The following is a 20,745-nucleotide window of genomic DNA, read 5'->3' as shown; positions in this document are numbered from 1 at the left end:
CAAAACGAAGCCTGGACCGTTCTAAAGTGTCCAGCAATGAGTCCAGATCGAAATCCCACGAAACACCTGTGGGGAGATCTGAAAAAGGAAGATGGAAATGAAAATGGAAGATTGCACCCTTCAAATCTGACAGAACTGGGGCAGTTTGCAGAAGAAGAGTGGGTCAAACTGCCAGTCGATAGCTGAAGGAATCTCACTGAAGTCTATAGGAAGCGATCGACGGCAGTTATTTTCTCCAAAGGCTGTGCAACCAAATATGAAATCGAGGGTGTCAATAATTTTGCCAACGTAGTTTCTGTTTATTTTATGATTTGAAAGGATATGTTAAGTTCTGAATCAAATTAACAGTCCTATTAACAGTGAAATAAAGAATTGTGAAGACCAAATACATTTGAAACTTCGGGCCAGATTCGCAGCACGAAATACGACCTGAGGTATTGTTGGTGCGGTCGCAGTCTGCCTGACATTAGCATCTTAGGCTACAGCTCATTACGCGATCAGTGAAAGGGACTGCCTAAGAACCGCATTTTGTGAAAGAGGGAGAACTTAAACAGCGCAGTTGAAACAGGTGTTTAGTGCGTTGAATGTCTTCACTGCATGTGGCATACGCCTTATATCGGCTGCCACGTATAAACATATCCAGGCGTGTAGACAGGACAAAATGTGGACATATTCCAGCTGTGGTGTCTATTGTCGTTTGAATTAAATGTGAGATGTAACGTTGCGATGAGCTTGACTATAGCCAGGATAGAATGGGAACGTCGTGTTGGAGATTTCATTTCTCCCAGTAGCGCAATTATTTATATGGCTGTGTGCGTGTGTTTATTTTCCGTGATTGTTTTGGAGGATAATGAATACAAGCAAACACGCAACCCTGTTTTTATTTTTTAGCAATGCCAGTTGAGCATGCTCTGTTTCTAACAGTGTTCTGTTAAAGGCAAAAAGCATGTCTTTCCGCGATGGACAAAAGTGATTAAAAGCAGCCTACTCAATTTTTTTACTAGCGACAACGACTTGTTACTATCACTATGGTTGAGCACGTTATTTCAGTGATTTCCCACATCTTCGCATGAGATCGGTAAATTTCATGAATTATTTTCTGAATATTTTCTGTGACAAACACCCAGCCTTAATTATTGCTTGGCTGCAATCATTCATTAATATTTAATATTATTAATCTGTTTGATGATTTCTTGGAGTTGAAATAGTGTGATTTTTGTTTATTTTAAGTTATTTCAAGATTCAGAGCCTGTGTCTCTGTCTTGCTTGTGCTTCTGTTTACACCTGCCATTTAGAGGCAGATAAATTTCACACACAAAACAACCCATGTTAATTGCGTGAACCGAATACATAGTCAGCCACACTTATACAACACACAATATCTCTGCCCTTTATTTGCGTGATCCACCCTTAAATGCCTATGCGTTAAGGACAGGAGCGCAGCTTGCCACGAATCGCCTAGATCACACGCATACTGCAGTTCCATATCCCGTGTGGCAGTTTGATACATACAACGCATCTTTCCTGGGCAGAATGCCTCATGTGTGTGCCAGGAAATCGTTGCGAAAGGCTTAGTACATCTGGCCCTAAGTGTAAGGAATTACAGTGTCCTTACCTCTTCTTATTCACACACACTTGTGTTACATACACACACACACACACACACACACACTTGTCTTACATACACACACACACACTCACTCGCCTTACATACACACAGACACACACACACTTGTCTTACATACACACACACACACACACACACTCACTTGTCTTACATACACACACACACACTCACTCGCCTTACATACACACACACACACACACTCGCCTTACATACACACACACACACACACACACACACTTGTCTTACATACACACACGCACACACACACTTGTCTTACACACACACACACACACACACTTGTCTTACACGCACACACACAGACACGAGTATCTGCCCTGATCAGATATTGCAGTACATTATTTAAAAGAGGGCAGTGGAATGTATTTATTCTAACATTCTCCCGAATGTCCGTGCCGTTGCGGTGCGCTGCAGTCGTGTGTGCGGGATGACTGAGCCAGCCTTGTGAGAGGTGCTGCGGGGATGCCCAGAGGACTGTTGTGTGGTTGTGTGGTTGTGTGGTTGTGCGGTTGTGCGGTTCCCCTGTCCTCCCGCTGGCCTGTGAGCTGGTGTATCGGCTCACCGTGCCTGTTTGAGTGACAGCTCAGAGACGGAGAGACGTCGCATGGGACTGGTGGGGGAGGAGGTGACGTCAGACACGCCGCAGTGTCGCTGGAGTACAGATGGCGGATGAATGCAGTCTCTCACGCGTGCCTCTTGAGAGTGTGTGTGAGTGTGTGTGTGCGTTTATCAGTCTGTGTGTGTGTGTGTGTGTGTGTGTAAGAATGCATTGAAGCTGTGTGTGCGTGTGTATAAGAATGCACTGAGGCTGTGTGTGTGTGTAAGAATGTGTTGAGGCTGTGTGTGCGTGTGTATGTGTGTGTGTGTGTGTGTGTGTGTGTGTGTGCGCAGCTTTGATCAGCAGACTCCTGTTCTGCAGCCAGGCGCTGGTGTCTTGGAGGCAGATGAAACAATTCATCTGTACAGTGGGCCCAGAGACTCCCACTCCATCTCACACACTCTTGCTCCATCTCTCACACTGATACTCCACCTCACACACTGTTACTCCACCTCTCACACTCTTACTCCACCTCCCATCTCACACTCTTACTCAACCTCTCACCTCACACTCTTACTCCACCTCCCATCTCACACTCTTACTCCACCTCACACACTCTTACTCCATCACACACTCTTACTCCACCTCACACACTCTTACTCCATCACACACTCTTACTCTACCTCACACACTCTTACTCCACCTCCCATCTCACACTCTTACTCCACCTCACACACTCTTACTCCATCACACACTCTTACTCCACCTCCCATCTCACACTCTTACTCCACCTCACACACTCTTACTCCACCTCACACACTCTTACTCCACCTCACACACTCTTACTCCATCACACACTCTTACTCCATCACACACTCTTACTCCACCTCACACACTCTTACTCCACCTCACACACTCTTACTCCATCACACACTCTTACTCCACCTCACACACTCTTACTCCATCACACACTCTTACTCCACCTCTCACACTCTTACTCCACCTCACACACTCTTACTCCATCACACACTCTTACTCCATCACACACTCTTACTCCACCTCACACACTCTTACTCCATCACACACTCTTACTCCATCACACACTCTTACTCCACCTCACACACTCTTACTCCATCACACACTCTTACTCCATCACACACTCTTACTCCACCTCACACACTCTTACTCCATCACACACTCTTACTCCATCACACACTCTTACTCTGCTCTTTCCAAATGGGATCCTGCAATGATTAAGCGTTTTCATCTAATGCCACACTGCTTTATTAGTTGATTGGCTAACGATCTTTGTGGCAATAAATGAACAACTAAATGAATAAATCCTTTGGAAAGCGAGTGAAAGCCTCTCACTCCTTCTTTCTTCCAACTGAATTCAATTAAATTTGATTTAGTGCAAAACTACAGAACCTTTATCAGAGCAGTTACACAGCCTCAGACAGTGTGCTCCTGGTTAATATCTACTGGACTCACCCCCTGTGCCTATCTTTCTCTTCTCTGCCTCTCCCTCTCTCCTCTCCCCTCAATTCTCACTCCCCTCCCTTCTCCTCCTCAAACGACCCCCCTTTACCCACACCCACGCCCCTCCCGCATCTCCTCAAATCCCCCCCCCCCCCCCCCCCGCCCTCTCCCTCTGCCACCCCACCCGACCCCCCCCCTCCCCCTGCAGGTTTTCTCAGCACGGGGGACCAGTCAGCCAAGGGGAACTACGGCCTGCTGGACCAGATCCAGGCCCTGCGCTGGCTCAACGAGAACATCGGCCATTTCGGGGGCGACCCGGAGAGGATCACCATCTTCGGCTCGGGGGCGGGGGCCTCCTGCGTCAACCTCCTCATCCTGTCCCATCATTCCGAGGGTGAGCGTGCGGAGCGGGGGGGGTCTGCGGCGCGCGTTTAGCCCGCTCCGTAGGGACGCCGGTCGGCAGTCAGAAGAGCTGCAGGCACCGCGAGACGCTGAACCCGGAGAAATCAGTGACAGCTAGAAATGGAAATATTAGCAGGAAGTCACTCATTACAGCTTTCAGAAAAATGTCATTTTCTCCATTTTCCAAAGAGCAGGGCGTGATCTATATAATGAAGCTTCAGTCTCTGTTCTAACTATTTGTGTTGGGTGTGTTTGTGTGTGTGTGTGTGTGTGTGTCTGTCTGTGTGTGTGTGTGGGTGTGTGCGTGTTGTCTGTGTGTGTGTGTGTGTGTGTTTGTCTGTGTGTGTGTTTGTGTGTGTGTGTGTGTGTGTGTGTGTGAATGTGCATGTGTATGTGTGTGCATGCATGTGTGTGCGTCTGTGTGTGTGGGTATGTGCGTGTTGTCTGTGTGTGTGTGTGTGTGTGTGTGTGTGTGTGTGTTTGTCTGTGTGTGTGTTTGTGTGTGTGTGTGTGTGTGAATGTGCATGTGTGTGCATGCATGTGTGTGCGTCTGTGTGTGTGTGTGTGTGTGTGTGTGTGTGTATCTAAGTTTCATGTCATGTCAGCCTCTGGTCTCTGATCTTAACCTCTCTACAGTGTGTGCGTGTTAACTCTCTCCTGTCCATCACCCGACTGTCTCTTGTCAGAGTCGTTGTTCTCATCGTCATCGTTATCTCCATCATCATCTAACATCGATTCTCCCGGCCGGGCAGCTTCCCCCCCGGCCCCGGGGCCACAGGTATGAAAGGACCTCCATTTCCTGATTAAATCACCCTCTTTCACCCCCGTTCGCTCCGCCGCCCCCTCGCCGGTGGGGTTGGATGTACGGAACATTACGCTGAGACAGGACACATTTAGACAAATGTGCGCACAGTGGAGAAGTGAGGGGGGAAGACCATTACAGAGCGTTATTAAAACGGAGAACGACAAAAGGGAGGGGTGAGCGGGGAGACAAATAGGTGAATCGATGAACAGGGAGGTAGGAAGGCCGATAGAAGGACAGAAGAGCGAGAGATAAACAGGCCTCTTTAAAGGGGAGAGAACATCGGTGGGCTTTTTTTTATCTCTTTCTGTCTCAGTTATTTTTCTCTCAGTCCCTCTCTCTCTCTCAGTCTCTATCCCTCTCTCTCGATCTCTCTCAGTCTCTATTTCTGTCTCTATCCCTCTCGCTTGATCTCTCTCGGTGTCTCTCTTTCTTTTCGTCTCTATCCCTCTCTCTTGATCTCAGTGTCTCTTTCTCTCAGTCTCTATCTCTGTATCTATCCCTCTCTCTCTTGATCTCTCTCTCAGTCTCTATCTCTGTCTCTATCCCTCTCTCTCAATCTCTTTCAGTGTCTCTATCCCTCTCTCTCTCAATCTCTTTCAGTGTCTCTCAGTCTCTATCTCTCTCTCTCTCTGTCTCTATCTCTCTCTCTCTCTCAGTCTCTATCTCCGCCTCTCCTGTGTTTGAGAGAGGATGTAAGAGAAGGACGCAGGACAGGCTAGCAGCAGCTGAGCACTCCTAATTGATTTCTCAGGGAAAGGTTTGCGTTGGTGTTTAATTATTAACCGGAGAATGTGCCGGAAAGACGGCGAGGTGAGGGCTGCATTAATAAGCTGCAGCACGGAGAGAGGCTTTCTGCGGAGGGAGACGTGGAAAACCCAAACCTCCTTAACACCCCAGTACTGTCACTGCACTCCCCAGGACTCTCACACATACCTACACACACACACACATATACACCCCATACATACACGCACACACACCGCGTACACACACACACACACCGCATACACACACATACACACACACACATATACACCCCATACACACACACACACACCGCAAACACACATACACCCCCCATACACACATATATACACACACACATATACACCCCATACACACACACACACACACACACAGTATACACACACATACACCCCCCACACACACACACACACACACATACACACACACACATATACACCCCATACATACACGCACACACACCGCGTACACACACACACACACCGCATACACACACATACACACACACACATATACACCCCATACACACACACACACACACATACACACACACATATACACCCCATACACACACATACACACACCGCATACACACACACACACCGCATACACATACACACACACATACACACCCCATACACACACATACACACATATACACCCCATACACACACACACACACAAACCCCATACACACGCACATACATACAGACATACACACACCCCCTCCATACACACAGACACACACACACACCCTCCATGCACACACACAGACACACACACACACAAATACACAGATACACATTCCACACACACAAAAACACATCTCCAACACACAGGCACTCACATACACACACAAATACAAGCAGGCACATACGCACACATGCACCCGCCACAAGCAAACACATTTTAATTCCCAGGTATTCATCCACTTTAATTCCCTGATTAATCCTGATTTATCCCTGGTTCATTCCATGGAGCTGCACCTGTGGAGCCCCCCCCCGGACCTTTTTCACCCACAACATGTCCTCCGTCTCAGGCGTGAGGGGGACATGATTTATTAAGGTTGCTCCTGGAATTCCAAATTCAATCTTGATTATGAAGTTTTGCCTGGCTCATAATTATGTTTGTAATTAAATTCATATCTATATTGATCTGTCTCCACGCCATCACGCTCCTGGAGCCTGCAGGGCAGATGAAGTTCATTTAAAATTGGTCCGGGTAGGCACAAATAAGGTGATTAAGAACTAGATGGTTTTGTGGTGAGCCATAATTTGGAGATGAGAGAATCCATTATGTGGATTTTTTTGTTGGTGTTTTTTTGTCTTAAGGGGTCATTAGGTCATCAGTGTATGTAACGACTGTAAATAGTGATTTCTCGTGAAGAGAAGCGGTGGACATTTGCAGACAGTCCCTCGGATGCCTCGAATGTTTGCAACCTTGGGTACGACCTTGAGAACGACCTTGGGAACGACCTTGGGGATCTCACGGCTTTTGCGGCCTCCCGGTTCCCGTCCTGCTTTTAGGCCTGTTCCAGAGGGCCATCGCCCAGAGCGGCTCCGCCATCTCCAGCTGGTCCGTCAACTACCAGCCCCTGAAGTACACGCAGATTCTGGCCCGCAAGGTGGGCTGCAGCTTCAGCGAGACGGTGGACCTGGTGGAGTGCCTCCGGAGGAAGAACTTCCGTGAGCTGGTGGACCAGGACATCCAGCCCGCCCGGTACCACATCGCCTTCGGGCCCGTGGTGGACGGCGACGTGGTCCCGGACGACCCGGAGATCCTCATGCAGCAGGTCCAACATCTGCTCTGCGCTCTGTCTGTCTCTCTTTCCCACCCTTCTGTCAGCCATGTCTGGGTCTCTGGAAATGTGCCAACATACCACATTCTGTTATTTAGCATTAGTGTTCAAACAAGTTTTTTTGAATACTTTGAAAATGCTTCTTTTTTTTTTGCATGGAGAGGCTGGTGTTTTCAATTTCATTGGGGTTTTATTTGTTTGCTTGTGTTCCATGAGTCATATTGTTTTTGTAAATCATTCTGGAGATGTTTGTCCTTAAATCCTAGTTGTGCCAGTCGGGGAATATCTATGCTAATCTGTTGCTGTTCGGCTATTATTTAAAAACTACTTATACTTTTATTTTCCTCTCTTTGACATGTTTTATTTGATTACTTTTCCTGCACAAATATTTTATATTTTTTTACTTGCAAATCGTGTCTCTGAAAGTATTTTTAAAACATTTAAGCAGTCATCTTTTTTACATTTATCTGAAATATGTCTGAATCTGAAATTAGAAAGTGGTGTGCTTGCTCTGGTCGATTTTTTCTGCTCAAGTCAAATGAGAATTCCCCCCCCCCCCATTTTAATCTACATTTAAACACCGTCCCAACCAGGGGGAGTTCCTGAACTACGACATCCTGATTGGCGTGAATCAGGGGGAGGGGCTGAAGTTTGTGGACGACAGCGGTTCGGAGAGCGAGGAAGGGATATCCGCGGCCGCGTTCGACTACACCATCTCCAACTTCGTGGACAACCTCTACGGCTACCCTGAAGGTGAGCGGAAGGCCTCGCCCGCCTCTGCCGAGCCCTGCCGCTGACAGACCGTCCACAGCCCCTTCTGTCGCGGTTACGCCGCCTGGTATTTATACCGAAAGGTCAGACGTTATGTCACTACGGAAAGCCTCCTGATTGGTCGCCGTCTGGAGCCCGTGTATCTGTGCAAGTCTCACGCGGCCGGGTTTGGAGGAGCGATACTGGCCGACTGCTCAGAATCTGCTAGGGACAGATTTCAGTCTATTTTGTGTAATCTTCTCACCAGACAGGAACACGGTGTTTCCACAGAGTAATTGTGGATACAGTGTACTGTACAGCGATGAGGCTAAATGGTAAATGGTTGGCAAAAGCGCTGTACAATTGATGCTTCTCATTCACCCATTCATACACACACTCACACACCGACGGCGGTTGGCTGCCATGCAAGGCACCGACCAGCTCGTCAGGAGCATTTGGGGGTTAGGTGTCTTGCTCAGGCACACTTCGACACAGCCCGGGCGGGGGATCGAACCGGCAACCCTCCGACTGCCAGACGACTGCTCTTACTGCCTGAGCCATGTCGCCCCTAGGCTGAAACACCTGCTTCACTTGCTTCACCTGCTTCACCTGCTTCATCCTCTCCCCACTCTTTGGGCTCATTCCACTCCTCCTCACTTGTTTCACCAGCTCCTTTCCTCGCTTATTGGGCGAGGAAAGGACGAAAACGTGAAAAGGTAAACGGAATACCAAGCTTGAAGCAACGTCAGTTACAGACATGGCAGATGCGTTGCAGATGGGGAGTGGTGGATCCACAGGTTGGCCATTTATACATCATACTTCCGTAAAAATACTTGCGCAATGGTTGCACTCATGTTTTCTTGCTCTAGAAATCTTTGGGAGATTTCTAGAGCCTTGCTCCTGGCACCTCGGTCCTTGAAGGAACATCTAGCAGATTGGAATTCCCTTAAAGATGGCACACCTTCTTCAATCGATTTCCGGGTCAGGCAAGGAATGAGGCGACAGGGAAGGATACTGTAAGATAAGCGACTGGAATGAGTCCTTTCTCTCTCTCTCTCTCTCTCTCTTTGTAGGAAAGGACATCCTCCGGGAGACCATCAAGTTCATGTACACGGACTGGGCGGACCGCGACAACGGGGAGATGAGGCGGAAGACCCTGCTGGCGCTCTTCACGGACCACCAGTGGGTGGCGCCGGCGGTGGCCACGGCCAAGCTGCACGCCGAGTTCCAGTCGCCCGTGTACTTCTACACCTTCTACCACCACTGCCAGACGGAGACGCGGCCCGAGTGGGCGGACGCGGCACACGGGGACGAGATCCCCTACGTCTTCGGCATCCCCATGGTGGGCGCCACCGACCTCTTCCCCTGCAACTTCTCCAAGAACGACGTCATGCTCAGCGCCGTGGTCATGACCTACTGGACCAACTTCGCCAAGACCGGGTGAGTTCCGCCGCGGTGCGCGTGTTTTAATGCGGAGCAGACCCGGGTCGAGTGCATCGCTGGTTTGGATTCAAATGATTTTCAGTGCTCGGGTTGGTCTTGCCAGGTGCAATTGAGCCAAAACAAGAGGACCAGAAGGCAGGGCTTGCACTTTTTAAGAATATTTAATAGGTTCCGATAAGCATAGGAAAGCAATTGAATCCAAAATAGTGATGTATTTGAATAAAATCTGATCCAGAGTTGCTTACAGTGTAAAAAAACTCCATCCAGCAGAGTTATTGAACAACAGTACCAGCTCTGGCTTTTTCTTATAATATGTCCTTACAACCTTTGTGGCTGCCTAGATACTGGGTTGATTGGTCTTCCGTAATGTCCATGTTGTCTCCCTCAATTGGGTTGTTGGTTGTGTCCTCCAGGGACCCAAACCTGCCGGTCCCACAGGACACCAAGTTCATCCACACCAAGCCCAACCGCTTCGAGGAGGTCATCTGGACCAAGTTCAACTCCAAGGACAAGCAGTACCTGCACATCGGGCTGAAGCCCCGGGTTCGAGATAACTACCGCGCCAACAAGGTGGCCTTCTGGCTGGAGCTGGTGCCGCACCTCCACAGCCTCCACGAGGAGTACCTGAGCTCCACCACCACCCGCCTGCCCGCCCCGGACACCCCGCGCCCGCCCCCCTGGAAGGGCCCGGGCCCGCGACCCACCCGCCACCCCATGCCCACCTTCCCCCCGGACCCCGACCCCGAGGGCTCCGACCGGCCGGCCATCCTGCACTTCCCGGGCAACACGCGGGACTACTCGACGGAGCTGAGTGTGACGGTGGCGGTGGGCGCCTCCCTCCTCTTCCTCAACATCCTGGCCTTCGCCGCGCTCTACTACAAGCGGGACAAGCGGCACGAGCTCCGGCGCCGGCTCTCGCCCCAGCGCAGCCCGGCCAACGACCTGGCGCACAGCCAGGAGGAGGAGCTGATGTCGCTGCAGATGAAGCACTCGGAGCACGACGCGCACCACGACATGGAGCCCCTGCGTCCGCACGAGATCCTGCGGCCCGCCTGCCCGCCCGACTACACGCTGGCCCTGCGCCGGGCCCCCGACGACGTGCCGCTCATGACCCCCAACACCATCACCATGATCCCCAGCACCATCACCGGCATGCAGCCCCTCCACGCCTTCAACACCTACCCCGCCCCCACCCCCGGCCACAACAACACCCTGCCCCACCCCCACTCCACCACCCGCGTATAGTGGAGCACCCGAGGGGAGGACCTTTCTCTCTTCAAAACTCCAGATGCCACGCCCCCCTCAGCTGTCAGTCAACCCAAAACGCCAGCAGCGCCCCCTGCTGGTGCTCAGCAGAGACACAACAGAACAGTTTCTTTTTTCCTTTTCTTTTTCTGAAAACACACAAGGGGTCCTCTTCTCCTCCTTGCATAACCCAATCTGACAATGCCCACCATCTTCTTCGTATTATTATTATTCTTCTTCTTCTGTCATTTTTTAATTCCTGCACCTCTTCTTCTGGTCTGTTCTCTTCAGAGAGAGCTGGGTACAGTGTGGTGAGCCAGCGTTTCAGACAGGTCTGAGCCCGCGGGGGTGACGTTTTTATATACCAATATATATACTTCTTTTTCTGGTGTGTGACATGAACTTGACCCCACCCTAAATTCCACTTTATGGCACCTGTCTCCGTTGTTTCTCTGGCTCCCAGAGTTCTCTTTGCTGTGCTCCCTTTCAGAACAGCTCCTTCACCCCTGCATCGTTTCCAGCCCTCATTACTCATGTTTGCTCTCTTACTCTCTCTCTCCCTCTTTCTCTTTCTCCTTACACACCGTGCTAGACTTCCATTTGTCTCTTTACTATAACCTCATCTCCTCCATCTCCCCCTTTTTTTCTTTTTTTTTTTTGCCTTTCTCGCTTTATCTCTTTATCTCTTGGTTCTTTTTACTTATGAAGACAACGTGAAATATGTTGATATTCTGGAATCTTCTTTCTACCAGCATTCTTGGTGCCAAGTACCGCGGGTTCCTCGGCCCGGGCAGGGAATGGAACAGAGTTAGCTACGTCGACGACAGTATAGAGCCGTACACAAGCAGTTATCAAAAAGTGCCCAACTTCTTCTTTTCTACATTGTTTTGATTGTTGCTGTTTTTTCTTTTTTTTCTTATAGATATATTGAATATAGATGGTTTGTCCTGCGGGGAACTATGCATGAAATATTTTACAAAATGACAAAATGAAGTGAGGAGGACACCAGGGAGGAAAGCTGTTTTTTTTCCTAAACTGCTTGTTTGCTCTTTTTACTGGGTTTTTTTATTTCTTTCCATAGCAGTGGTTTATAAAAAAGGGAACATCTCAACCAAACTTCAGGCGCATCATAGAAACTTCTCTTTTTCAATGGGGAGGTTTTTTTCTGGAGATATTTCAAGATCACAAAATGAAACATAAAACAAAAATGACAATAAAGGAAATGGCATTCTTTCTACTTCATCCATACTGTGTGTCTGTTGCACTAGAAGGACGCTTCTAGGACTTCTCTAATATATGAAAGCATGCAACCCTCTCCATTACTCTAAAATATGTGGTAGATCACTTTGCTGCCATCATGTCTGAATTTTGGGATTTTAACCCCTATATAAAATATTTCTTCTTATTTTTCCACCTACTTTCAGGGCACAAGACCAGACTTAGGACTACAGAACATTGTGTGAGGAACAGTCTGTTAGTTCAGGGAGTCAGAAACTACAGATCAAAGACCATAGTTCCAGCTTCCAGAACTTTCCAGATCCCAGGATTTTTTCTTTTTCTTTTTCTAATATTTCTGTGAAAATATCACCGGAGATTCGCTCTGGCATGCAGAGGACAAAGCCTGGCTCTCTCTCGTTGGGTCTCAGACTATGCCTGTGCTGAAGGTTCAAGCTTGAGTTATTCTGATGTGGAGACTCACAATGCATCCCTGTAATTAACAGCAGCTAAAGTAAAGACCACACATTCTGGCATTCTGGTCAGTATGAGCACCAGCATCTAATTTCAGTACATGCATATTCTGTTTGATGATAGTGTGTGTGAGTGTGCGTGTGTGAGTGTGTGTGTGTGTGCACATGTGTGCGTGTGTATCTGTGCATGTGAGCAGGTGTGCTTGTATGTGAGCGTGTGTGTGTGTGTGTGTGTGTATGTGAGCATGTGTGCGTGTATGTGTATGTGTGCGGGCATGTGTGTGTATGTATGTGAGCATGTGTGTGTGTATGTGTGTGTATGTGCATGTGTGTGTCTGAGTTCATATGTGTGTGTGCATGTGTGAGTGCGTGTGTGTGTGTGTGAGCGTGTATGCATGTATGTGATTGTGTGTGTGTGTATGAGTGCATGCGTGTTTGTGAGCATGTGCGTGTGCTGCGTATGTGTGTGTGTGTGCTGCTTGTGTGCATGCGCGTGTGCTGTGTGTATGTGAGTGTGCGTGTGTGAGTGTGTGTGTGTGTGTGATTGTGGGTAATTAGACTGCAGAGAGAGTCAGGCCTCAGGTCTGTGAGCTCCGTCTCCCTGCTGCAGAAACAGACTCCAGAATAACATTCCTCAGGCTGCTTCCATAAAGCAACCTGCTTTTCCATCACTCTTCCGCTCCCGTAAACAAGCCTTTGATTTAGGGCCGCTGTGCTCGTAAGTCTTGTTTGTCGCATCTTACACCTTAACTAAAAGAAAATTGGGAGGGAAAAATTGTCAAAGAGCCTACACCAAGAAAATAGAATCACAATTTTAAACTCACAACTTTTTTTAAACCAGCCCACAACCATGCTTCTGTTTTTCTGATTTTGTTCATGTGTCACCCTGTATAATGTAAACTGTCCTCTATACCCTAAAGCTCTCCACTGTAACCTACAACACTGCTCTGTACCATAAAGCTCTTCTCTGTACCCTAAAGCTCTCTTCTGTACCCTAAAGCTCTCCTCTGTACCCTGAAGCTCTCCTTTATACCATAAAGCTCTTTTCTGTACCCTACGACACTCCTCTGTACCCTAAAGCTCTCCTCTGTACCCTAAAGCTCTCCTCTGAACCCTTGTACCCCCCGGTGTATTCCATAGCTGGACTGTGAATGGCAGGTTATGCAGGTTCCGATGGCCAGCCTGGTCAAGATGCCAGCAAAGTGATATGGGAGAGTGTTTTGGGGTGAAGGGTTGGCTTTGCTTTATTAATAAAGTAAGGGAACAGGGTCAAAGGTCAGAGAATGCGGCATCTCTACAAACTTCCTGTTTGCGGTGTTTGCTCTTGAAAGTGGAGTTTTTCAGACGGCTGTACTTGGCCACCTCCGTGGCTGGGTGTTGGGGGGCGAGCACTGGGGTTTTGACAGGGAGCGGGAGCACGGACAGGTACATGCGTACCGCACTCTTCTGAATGCCTGTAACGGTATCGATGGCCACAACATTGTATTTGCTTGTTTTGCTTGAAATTATTTCCTTTTTTTCCTTGGTGCATATTGAGGGGTCAGGGGTCAGGGGTCACAGGTGGGAGGGCGGGTCATCATACGAGAGGGATTCTTTCAGCTGCACAATGTAACACAGAAAGACTGCGAGGGCCCCGGAGCCACAAAGGCTGGAGGAGGCCAGGTTCGTGGATTTATAAACTGAAAGCGCAGAAATGCAGAGGCTCTGGACCTGGGTGACATACAGGCGGGACTGTAAAACGAGAGCCTGGTGACACTTACGGCGACCACGGCGACCGATGGGACAAGCGGCGGGAGGGAGCGGTCGTCCCGCTCAGCACCGGGTCTGTCGACCCGCGCGAGACTCCTTCGCACACGGGAGCAAATTAACGCTGCATACCGGAAATAAAAACACGGAACTAAAAAAAAAGGACAAAAAAAACGAAACCGACAAAAATAAACGGAAGAGAACAGCGACGGAGGCCACTTTCCTTTCCTTTCAGTTCAGTTCCCCGTCTCTTTTGTACGCTTACACACTAGAGGGCGCCATGACGGCAACTTGTGACTAGCCTTTTTCTTCTGTCAGAGCTGCAATCCAGAGTGGAGACTCGATTAAGAACGGATCGAAGAAAGCGTGAGAGAAATGTTCAACTGTACATTTTTTAAGTGTTAAGAACAAACAGGCAAAAGTAACTATTTGTAAATATCAGTTTCTTGTTTGTTTTTTCCGAGTGAATGACAAAATGCTTACTTTGTGACAAAAGACAACAGGTGCAAGTTCAGTAGTGGCTGTCAGCTCGTTTGTTCACTGTGGACTTCAGTTGTCAATGTTGTTGCTGTTTCCTTTTGTATCATTTTGTGAATTCATGAAGGTGCACAAATCCGCATTTTTCTGTGAATTTTAATTCTATGAATCCTTTACATTCTGTGGCACGTGCAGGATATGATTCATTGGTATTGAGACAGTAAACAGTTTAAAGGGAAAATCAAATATTTGTCAAACCATGTACTATACTGACACACTAACCATATAGGCATGTGCAGGAAGGCTCGATGTAATGGAAACTTGAGGCAGTCTTTTGAGTGGTTCTCGCTGTCTCATATTTGAATGGTTGTGTGTGCGTGTGTTCAGGGACTGTTCATATTCCTGTCTGTCACCCTGACCTGTCGCTCACAGCCCTGCGTTCGGATGTTTCTGAGGTTTTTTGGTTTTAGGCCACCGTACCTGAGCTTGCCTTACCGATGGGGTGGATACAAATCTGAGGCTCGAGAAATCAGCCCCCCCTGGAGTAGGAGGGTGAAACTGCATGCGTGTGTGTGTGTGTGTGCGCGTGTGTGTGTGTGTGTGTTTGCGTGCATGTGTGTGTGTGTGTGTGTGTGTGTGTGCATGTGTGCACGCAGGTATGACTGAACGTGTGTGAATGCAACACAAAATTTATTCTTAGAAATTCTTAGAAATTAATCAACACTAAAAAAAGAATAAAATAAATGTACCTCTATTTATTGCCAGAACAGTGTAACAGAAATTTTAAATATTTTCCTACATCTCTCTCTACTCATTTTTTTAAAACCTTGTGTAACTGGCCCAGATTGTACCACGTATATATGTGGTACAATATCCTATATCTTATTATCTACCACTATCTGAGCGACAAACAGCCAAGCTTTGTTTTTCATAATTGGAGACTTATTTATGGCATTCTCCAAACAGAACTGGAGAATAGAAAGAGAGTGTCATACGTAGGGGATAAAGTAAAGGGGGGGGGGGGGGGGGGAGAGAGGTGAATAGATCTTTCTGTCATACGATGGTGTCCGTCAGTCAGGACACGCCCAAGCACACATCCAGCACCGCGGGACAGATCCGCCCGTGCATCCGCTACTCTCTCGGTCGCCAAAGAGCTTTGCACCTGTTGTTTTAATTTTTACTTTCTTTGTTGAATTCAGAAACCCAAGACTTGAGATGATGAAAAAAATGTTAATAATGGATTTAAAAAATAACGATTAAAAAAGTAAAGTAAAAAAAAAAAAAAAAAAAGGTGATGACGATATTTCTGTTTAATTTAGGAGTTACTACACACTGTACGCTGTGATTCTGATCTGGGGAAAATTAAAGATATTCATAGCCAGATGGCCGACTCCAGCCCTTTCTTCCGTTATTGGATCCTTTCCTCCATTTTACCGGCTTGTTTTTCCTTTCAAAAGTGCAAGTACGCCGAACTTTACAAACTGAAGCCGATTTATTCATTCCGACAGGTGTAAAATATGTTCTAGGGTATCTGTCTACTTTGTCAGCGTTGATTGGATGTTTTAACTGAAATTTTCTTTTCGCTTTTTCTTCAGACGGTTTGCGAACTTCGTACCTGTGTGCTGTGCGGGATAGGCACACTCTCAGGAGGAAGGGCCTCTCCATATGAGGAGTTTCATCTAGCTCGATGGTTCTTTGTCGGGAAAAATGGTTAAATCTGTGAGCTTTTTCCACATTTACCATAGAGGGTTACATAAAGCACCTTGTATAACAGAGTTCCTTATGGAGCCAAGGCGATGAGCGCTTTAGACTGTACCCTTTCCCCGTCCAGGTGGAGGTGCTTCTGGAAGTGAAACGGAGTTCTCCGTGCCGAAGCGTGAAATCTCTTGTCGACGCCGTCTCCTTCTCTCCCGGCGTGTAAACCATCGCGCAGCGGACCTCGGTACCAGGCGACTCCTGGCGGGGCGTTTGACCCAAGACAAACGGTGTGGAAGCGCGGGGGCCCGCGTGTGCCACCAGGCCCTGCCCCCCAGCGCTGGCAGCGTTCAGGCAGCGTTCAGGCAGCATTCAGGCAGCGTTCAGGCAGCGTTCAGGCAGCGTTCAGGCAACGTTCAGGCAGCGTTCAGGCAGCTCTGCGGCGCCCGGCTTTGGCACGGCGCGCGGCGGTTATGAGTAAGCACTCTGTTTCCTCCGCAGGGGCCGGGCTCTGGCCCGAGCAGCGTTTGAGCGCTCAAAGAGCCCGGTTAACTGCGGCGTGTTCTCCGCTCCTCTCCGCCTGTGATTTGTGGCGGTGGGATGAATGGAGGTACACCTGGTGGAGTGAATTTTTCATCACTCTTGTTTCTTTCACGGTCCCTATCTATAATTAAAGGGCTCAGCACCACAAGATCTTTCCTCAACTTTTGGAACAAAGTTTGACGATAAAATCCATGTGATTTATTGAGAGCCAAGGCCAGGCAGGTTTGTGAGAGAGCAGGCTAACAAAGACACTGACAGTGAGCATACAGCTTCGTGGCAGCTCTGTAAACATGGTTTTCGTCCATGTTATAGCGCATATTAAAAAAGGGTCTCTGTGTGAGGGGGACCTGCAGACCTGAAGGCATTTTGGACAGGTTGCTCCCCAGCATTTTCAAACTGATTTGTGTCTCATAACAAGCAGCAGCTGAAACTGAATGAGTTATCGTTCAAATGAAGTACATTTCCTGTAGCTTTATCCTTTGACGGAGAAGGAGTCTATAAGGGAATTCATGGTGAAAGAATAGTGCAATAAATAGTTGAGGAGATTTTCTTATACGATGCTTTATGCATACAGTATGTCCATAGTTACATTTAATGTACTTTCTGACCAGTTCAGTCAAATTACTTAATAATCACACACAACCAAAAGCTTTTAGTTTTTTCACATTAATAAATGACATTGCATTACATCCATTCAGACCCTCTTATCTAGAGCAGGTGCAAGAGAACGCAACTGCATTAAGTGCCAGACCAGGCTGACAACATTCCCAGACCAGTGTGTATGCGACATCACTAAAGCACTAAATGTAAGTCGACTAAACAATTCCTATTATCCAAAATGAAAAAGAAAACAGGGAACATTGTAAAAAAAATAGCGTAATAACCTCAGTTAAGCGAAAAGAGTGCAGGGGACCTGGGGTGAGAGGGGCATCTGCAGTAGGCTCAGGAGGCAGAGCTGTCCAGGATCAGTCCACCACTGAGGGCCCAGTAAGGCAGCCATTTTGATAAAGGCCTCCCATTCAAGTGGGGGAGACACAGTCGCCCAAGGTTGTGGAATGGAGAGGTCTTGTGGGATCTCCAGTTATTAATTTATAATTTATAATTTAGTTATAAATTAGCCCACACAACATTTCTTCCTCTTCAGGTGAGGAGATTTGGGGTATGCTAACAGCTAACTCCCCTTGGGGTATGCTAACAGCTAACAGCTTTGATTGTAGAAATTCCCCCGAATCCTCCATGGCTATTTCCGCACATTTCTTTATGAATATGTTGATTTCATGTCAGAAAATGTGTTTTTATCAGATGTCTATTAATAGGCAGTGTAAACTAAAGTGACCTTGCTTTGGAATATTCCGGAGGGAAATTCTTCTTTCATTTTTTTGCTAATCAAATCTAGATTATTTGGGTATGGGCAGCCGGTATTGTTGGGAAGTGTTCCGGGAGAATATCCCCAGTGTGTACCTTAATTCATTTTTATTTTCACAAGAATTACAAAGCAGCCACCCTGAAACCACAGTGTAATATTAACATATTTCAATATTGGATTGAAACTTTAGGGTTATCTTATTTGAATCACTTCACAATCATAAGTGGGTCCAATTTACTGTGTCTGTTGAAAGGATTAAAACACATCTATTCTGTAGAGAGTAGGCCTCGGAAGACCTGACAAGCTGTTCCAGTCATTAACAACTCACTGCATGGAAACCGCAGTCACTGATATCAGTGAAAAATATACCTGTCACTGAATTCCACCTTTAATCCATTGTTCTGCTGACAGAATTTAACCTTAAATGTCTTGTATAATCTGCTTTATTAATCCCTTTTAAAAATGTAAGAACCTCAATTAAACCCTGCGGTAATCTGCTGAGGCATTCAGCCAAAGGAGACAGAGTGTCTTTCTGTCTTTGATACTTTTAAATTTAACACCTGGACGCCAAATTACGTGCCCCTCTTTGTGGGTCTCCATATGTTGTGGCCACACATGAACACTCTAAATGTGATGTCAGGAAGCAGTTGGGTCTTAACCGGAGAGCCTGGTATTCTCCCGCCCGTTGAGCATGTTGTCATTTTGTTCCACCCCGTTATCATCCTCTTCCAGAATGCAGAATGTGCTCGTTACCTTCTGCTTGCCTGGTGTCTATCAAATTGGGGGTACCCAAGTCTTGATTAATTTTAATAGCTTCAAGACTATTTGCTTTTTTAGCCTTGACATTTTTTCTTGAATCTTACTTTGATATATAATTTATGGAAATGTGTTTAGCACCAAGCATGACCAAATATGTGCGTGAGATTTCACAATTTATCTCCACTGCTGCTCCTGCAGTGTGCCATCATTACTTTCTGATAGTTTGTCTTTGTGATGCACTGAAGTACAGGAGCAGGCTTTTCCCTGCATTCTCTCTCCAATATGTTGAATTATGTTTCTGAACACACACGCACTGTACACACACAACACCCACACACACACCACATGCACACATGCACACCCACTCACACATACACCATGCATACATGCACACTCACTACACACACTCCCACACACTAAACGCACATGCACACCCACACACACAAACACACACACACACACACTCACACACACATACACACACACACATACACACACACACACACACACAAACAAACACACACACACACACACACATACACACACACACACACACACACAAATGCACACACACACACACACACGCACCCACAAACACACACACACACACACACACACACACACACATACACACACACACACATACACACATACACAGACACACACACACACACACACACAGACACACACAGCGAGCATTGCCACATCTGTTGCCATTCTTAGATCACTCTGTTCAGTTGTAGTAGCAGTATTCTTGCCAATTTAATCTGTCTGAAATATTTCACTAATTTGGCAAGGACGCTCCTTTTTCACTCCACATTGTGTATTTTAATTGTCCATTTTACTAATGGGTGTAGCTCCACTCATTTTGTTGCATTTACTTGCTGTTAAGATTCCAACCTGGAAATCCATGAATTGCTGAGTCGATTAAACGGCTTTCGACCATCGTCGTCAAACAGCTGGCCGTATGTACGAAGGCCCCGGTGAGGTCCCTTTGAAAAGGATCATTTCTCAATGAGACGCCTCGTACAATACTTTCACTGCGCATAGCTGTAAAAGGGCTTAAATGAGCTGAGTAGTAATATGGTTGTAAGTTGGGGAAACCAAGTCCTCTCTTTGCCGTACATAATTTAATGTGATTTTTATTCTTGGTTTCCCCAATGCAGAAACGTAACGGAACATCCTGTCCGACACTTTTTTTTGGAATGGGTAAGGGCAGTTTTTTTTTCCTGGAAATAGGAAACAAAGCAGATAGTATATATCTGTCATATCTATTCTTTGTAATTTCCACATATTTAAGTTTTGTCTTATTTTATTGTCTAATGGAAAATGTACAATTTAAAGATTTCCCCAATTTCCTTGGAATGTTAATTCCTAATTGTTTTTATTTTTTTGTTTTCAGATTCCACTGGAAGGATGTAATTTTCATTACATTTTAATTTGCAACCATATCACTGATAACCATCATTTCATAACTTATTTGCATGCAGAGTATACCCTGAACCCATGCTATTTTTGTCTACTTATTAATGCAGGGAAATAATTTTGTGGATTGAATGAGGAAATTTAAGTGAGCTTAGGGGACCACTTGGTAGCTGCTT

At 46.9% G+C, this 20,745-nt stretch overlaps 1 protein-coding gene across 6 annotated transcripts in view; it reads left to right on the top strand.

Annotated features, from left to right (window-relative positions):
- Window positions 1-10,870, top strand: part of nlgn2a (neuroligin 2a) — a 92,783-nt gene extending 81,913 nt beyond the window's left edge. For all 6 annotated transcript variants that reach the window (XM_061234619.1, XM_061234618.1, XM_061234622.1 and 3 more), the window contains 5 exons: window positions 3,871-4,056; window positions 7,161-7,426; window positions 8,026-8,185; window positions 9,256-9,622; window positions 10,039-10,870. In XM_061234619.1, the coding sequence (XP_061090603.1) occupies window positions 3,871-4,056; window positions 7,161-7,426; window positions 8,026-8,185; window positions 9,256-9,622; window positions 10,039-10,870 (1,811 nt within the window). The remainder of the gene's footprint in view (window positions 1-3,870; window positions 4,057-7,160; window positions 7,427-8,025; window positions 8,186-9,255; window positions 9,623-10,038) is intronic.
- Window positions 10,871-20,745: the final 9,875 nt, after the last annotated feature.

This window comes from Conger conger, chromosome 3, assembly GCF_963514075.1.
Source record: "Conger conger chromosome 3, fConCon1.1, whole genome shotgun sequence".
Classification (NCBI taxonomy): Eukaryota; Metazoa; Chordata; class Actinopteri; order Anguilliformes; family Congridae; genus Conger; species Conger conger.
Note: the sequence above shows the minus strand (reverse complement) of the source record. Positions and strands in the feature narration are given on the sequence as shown.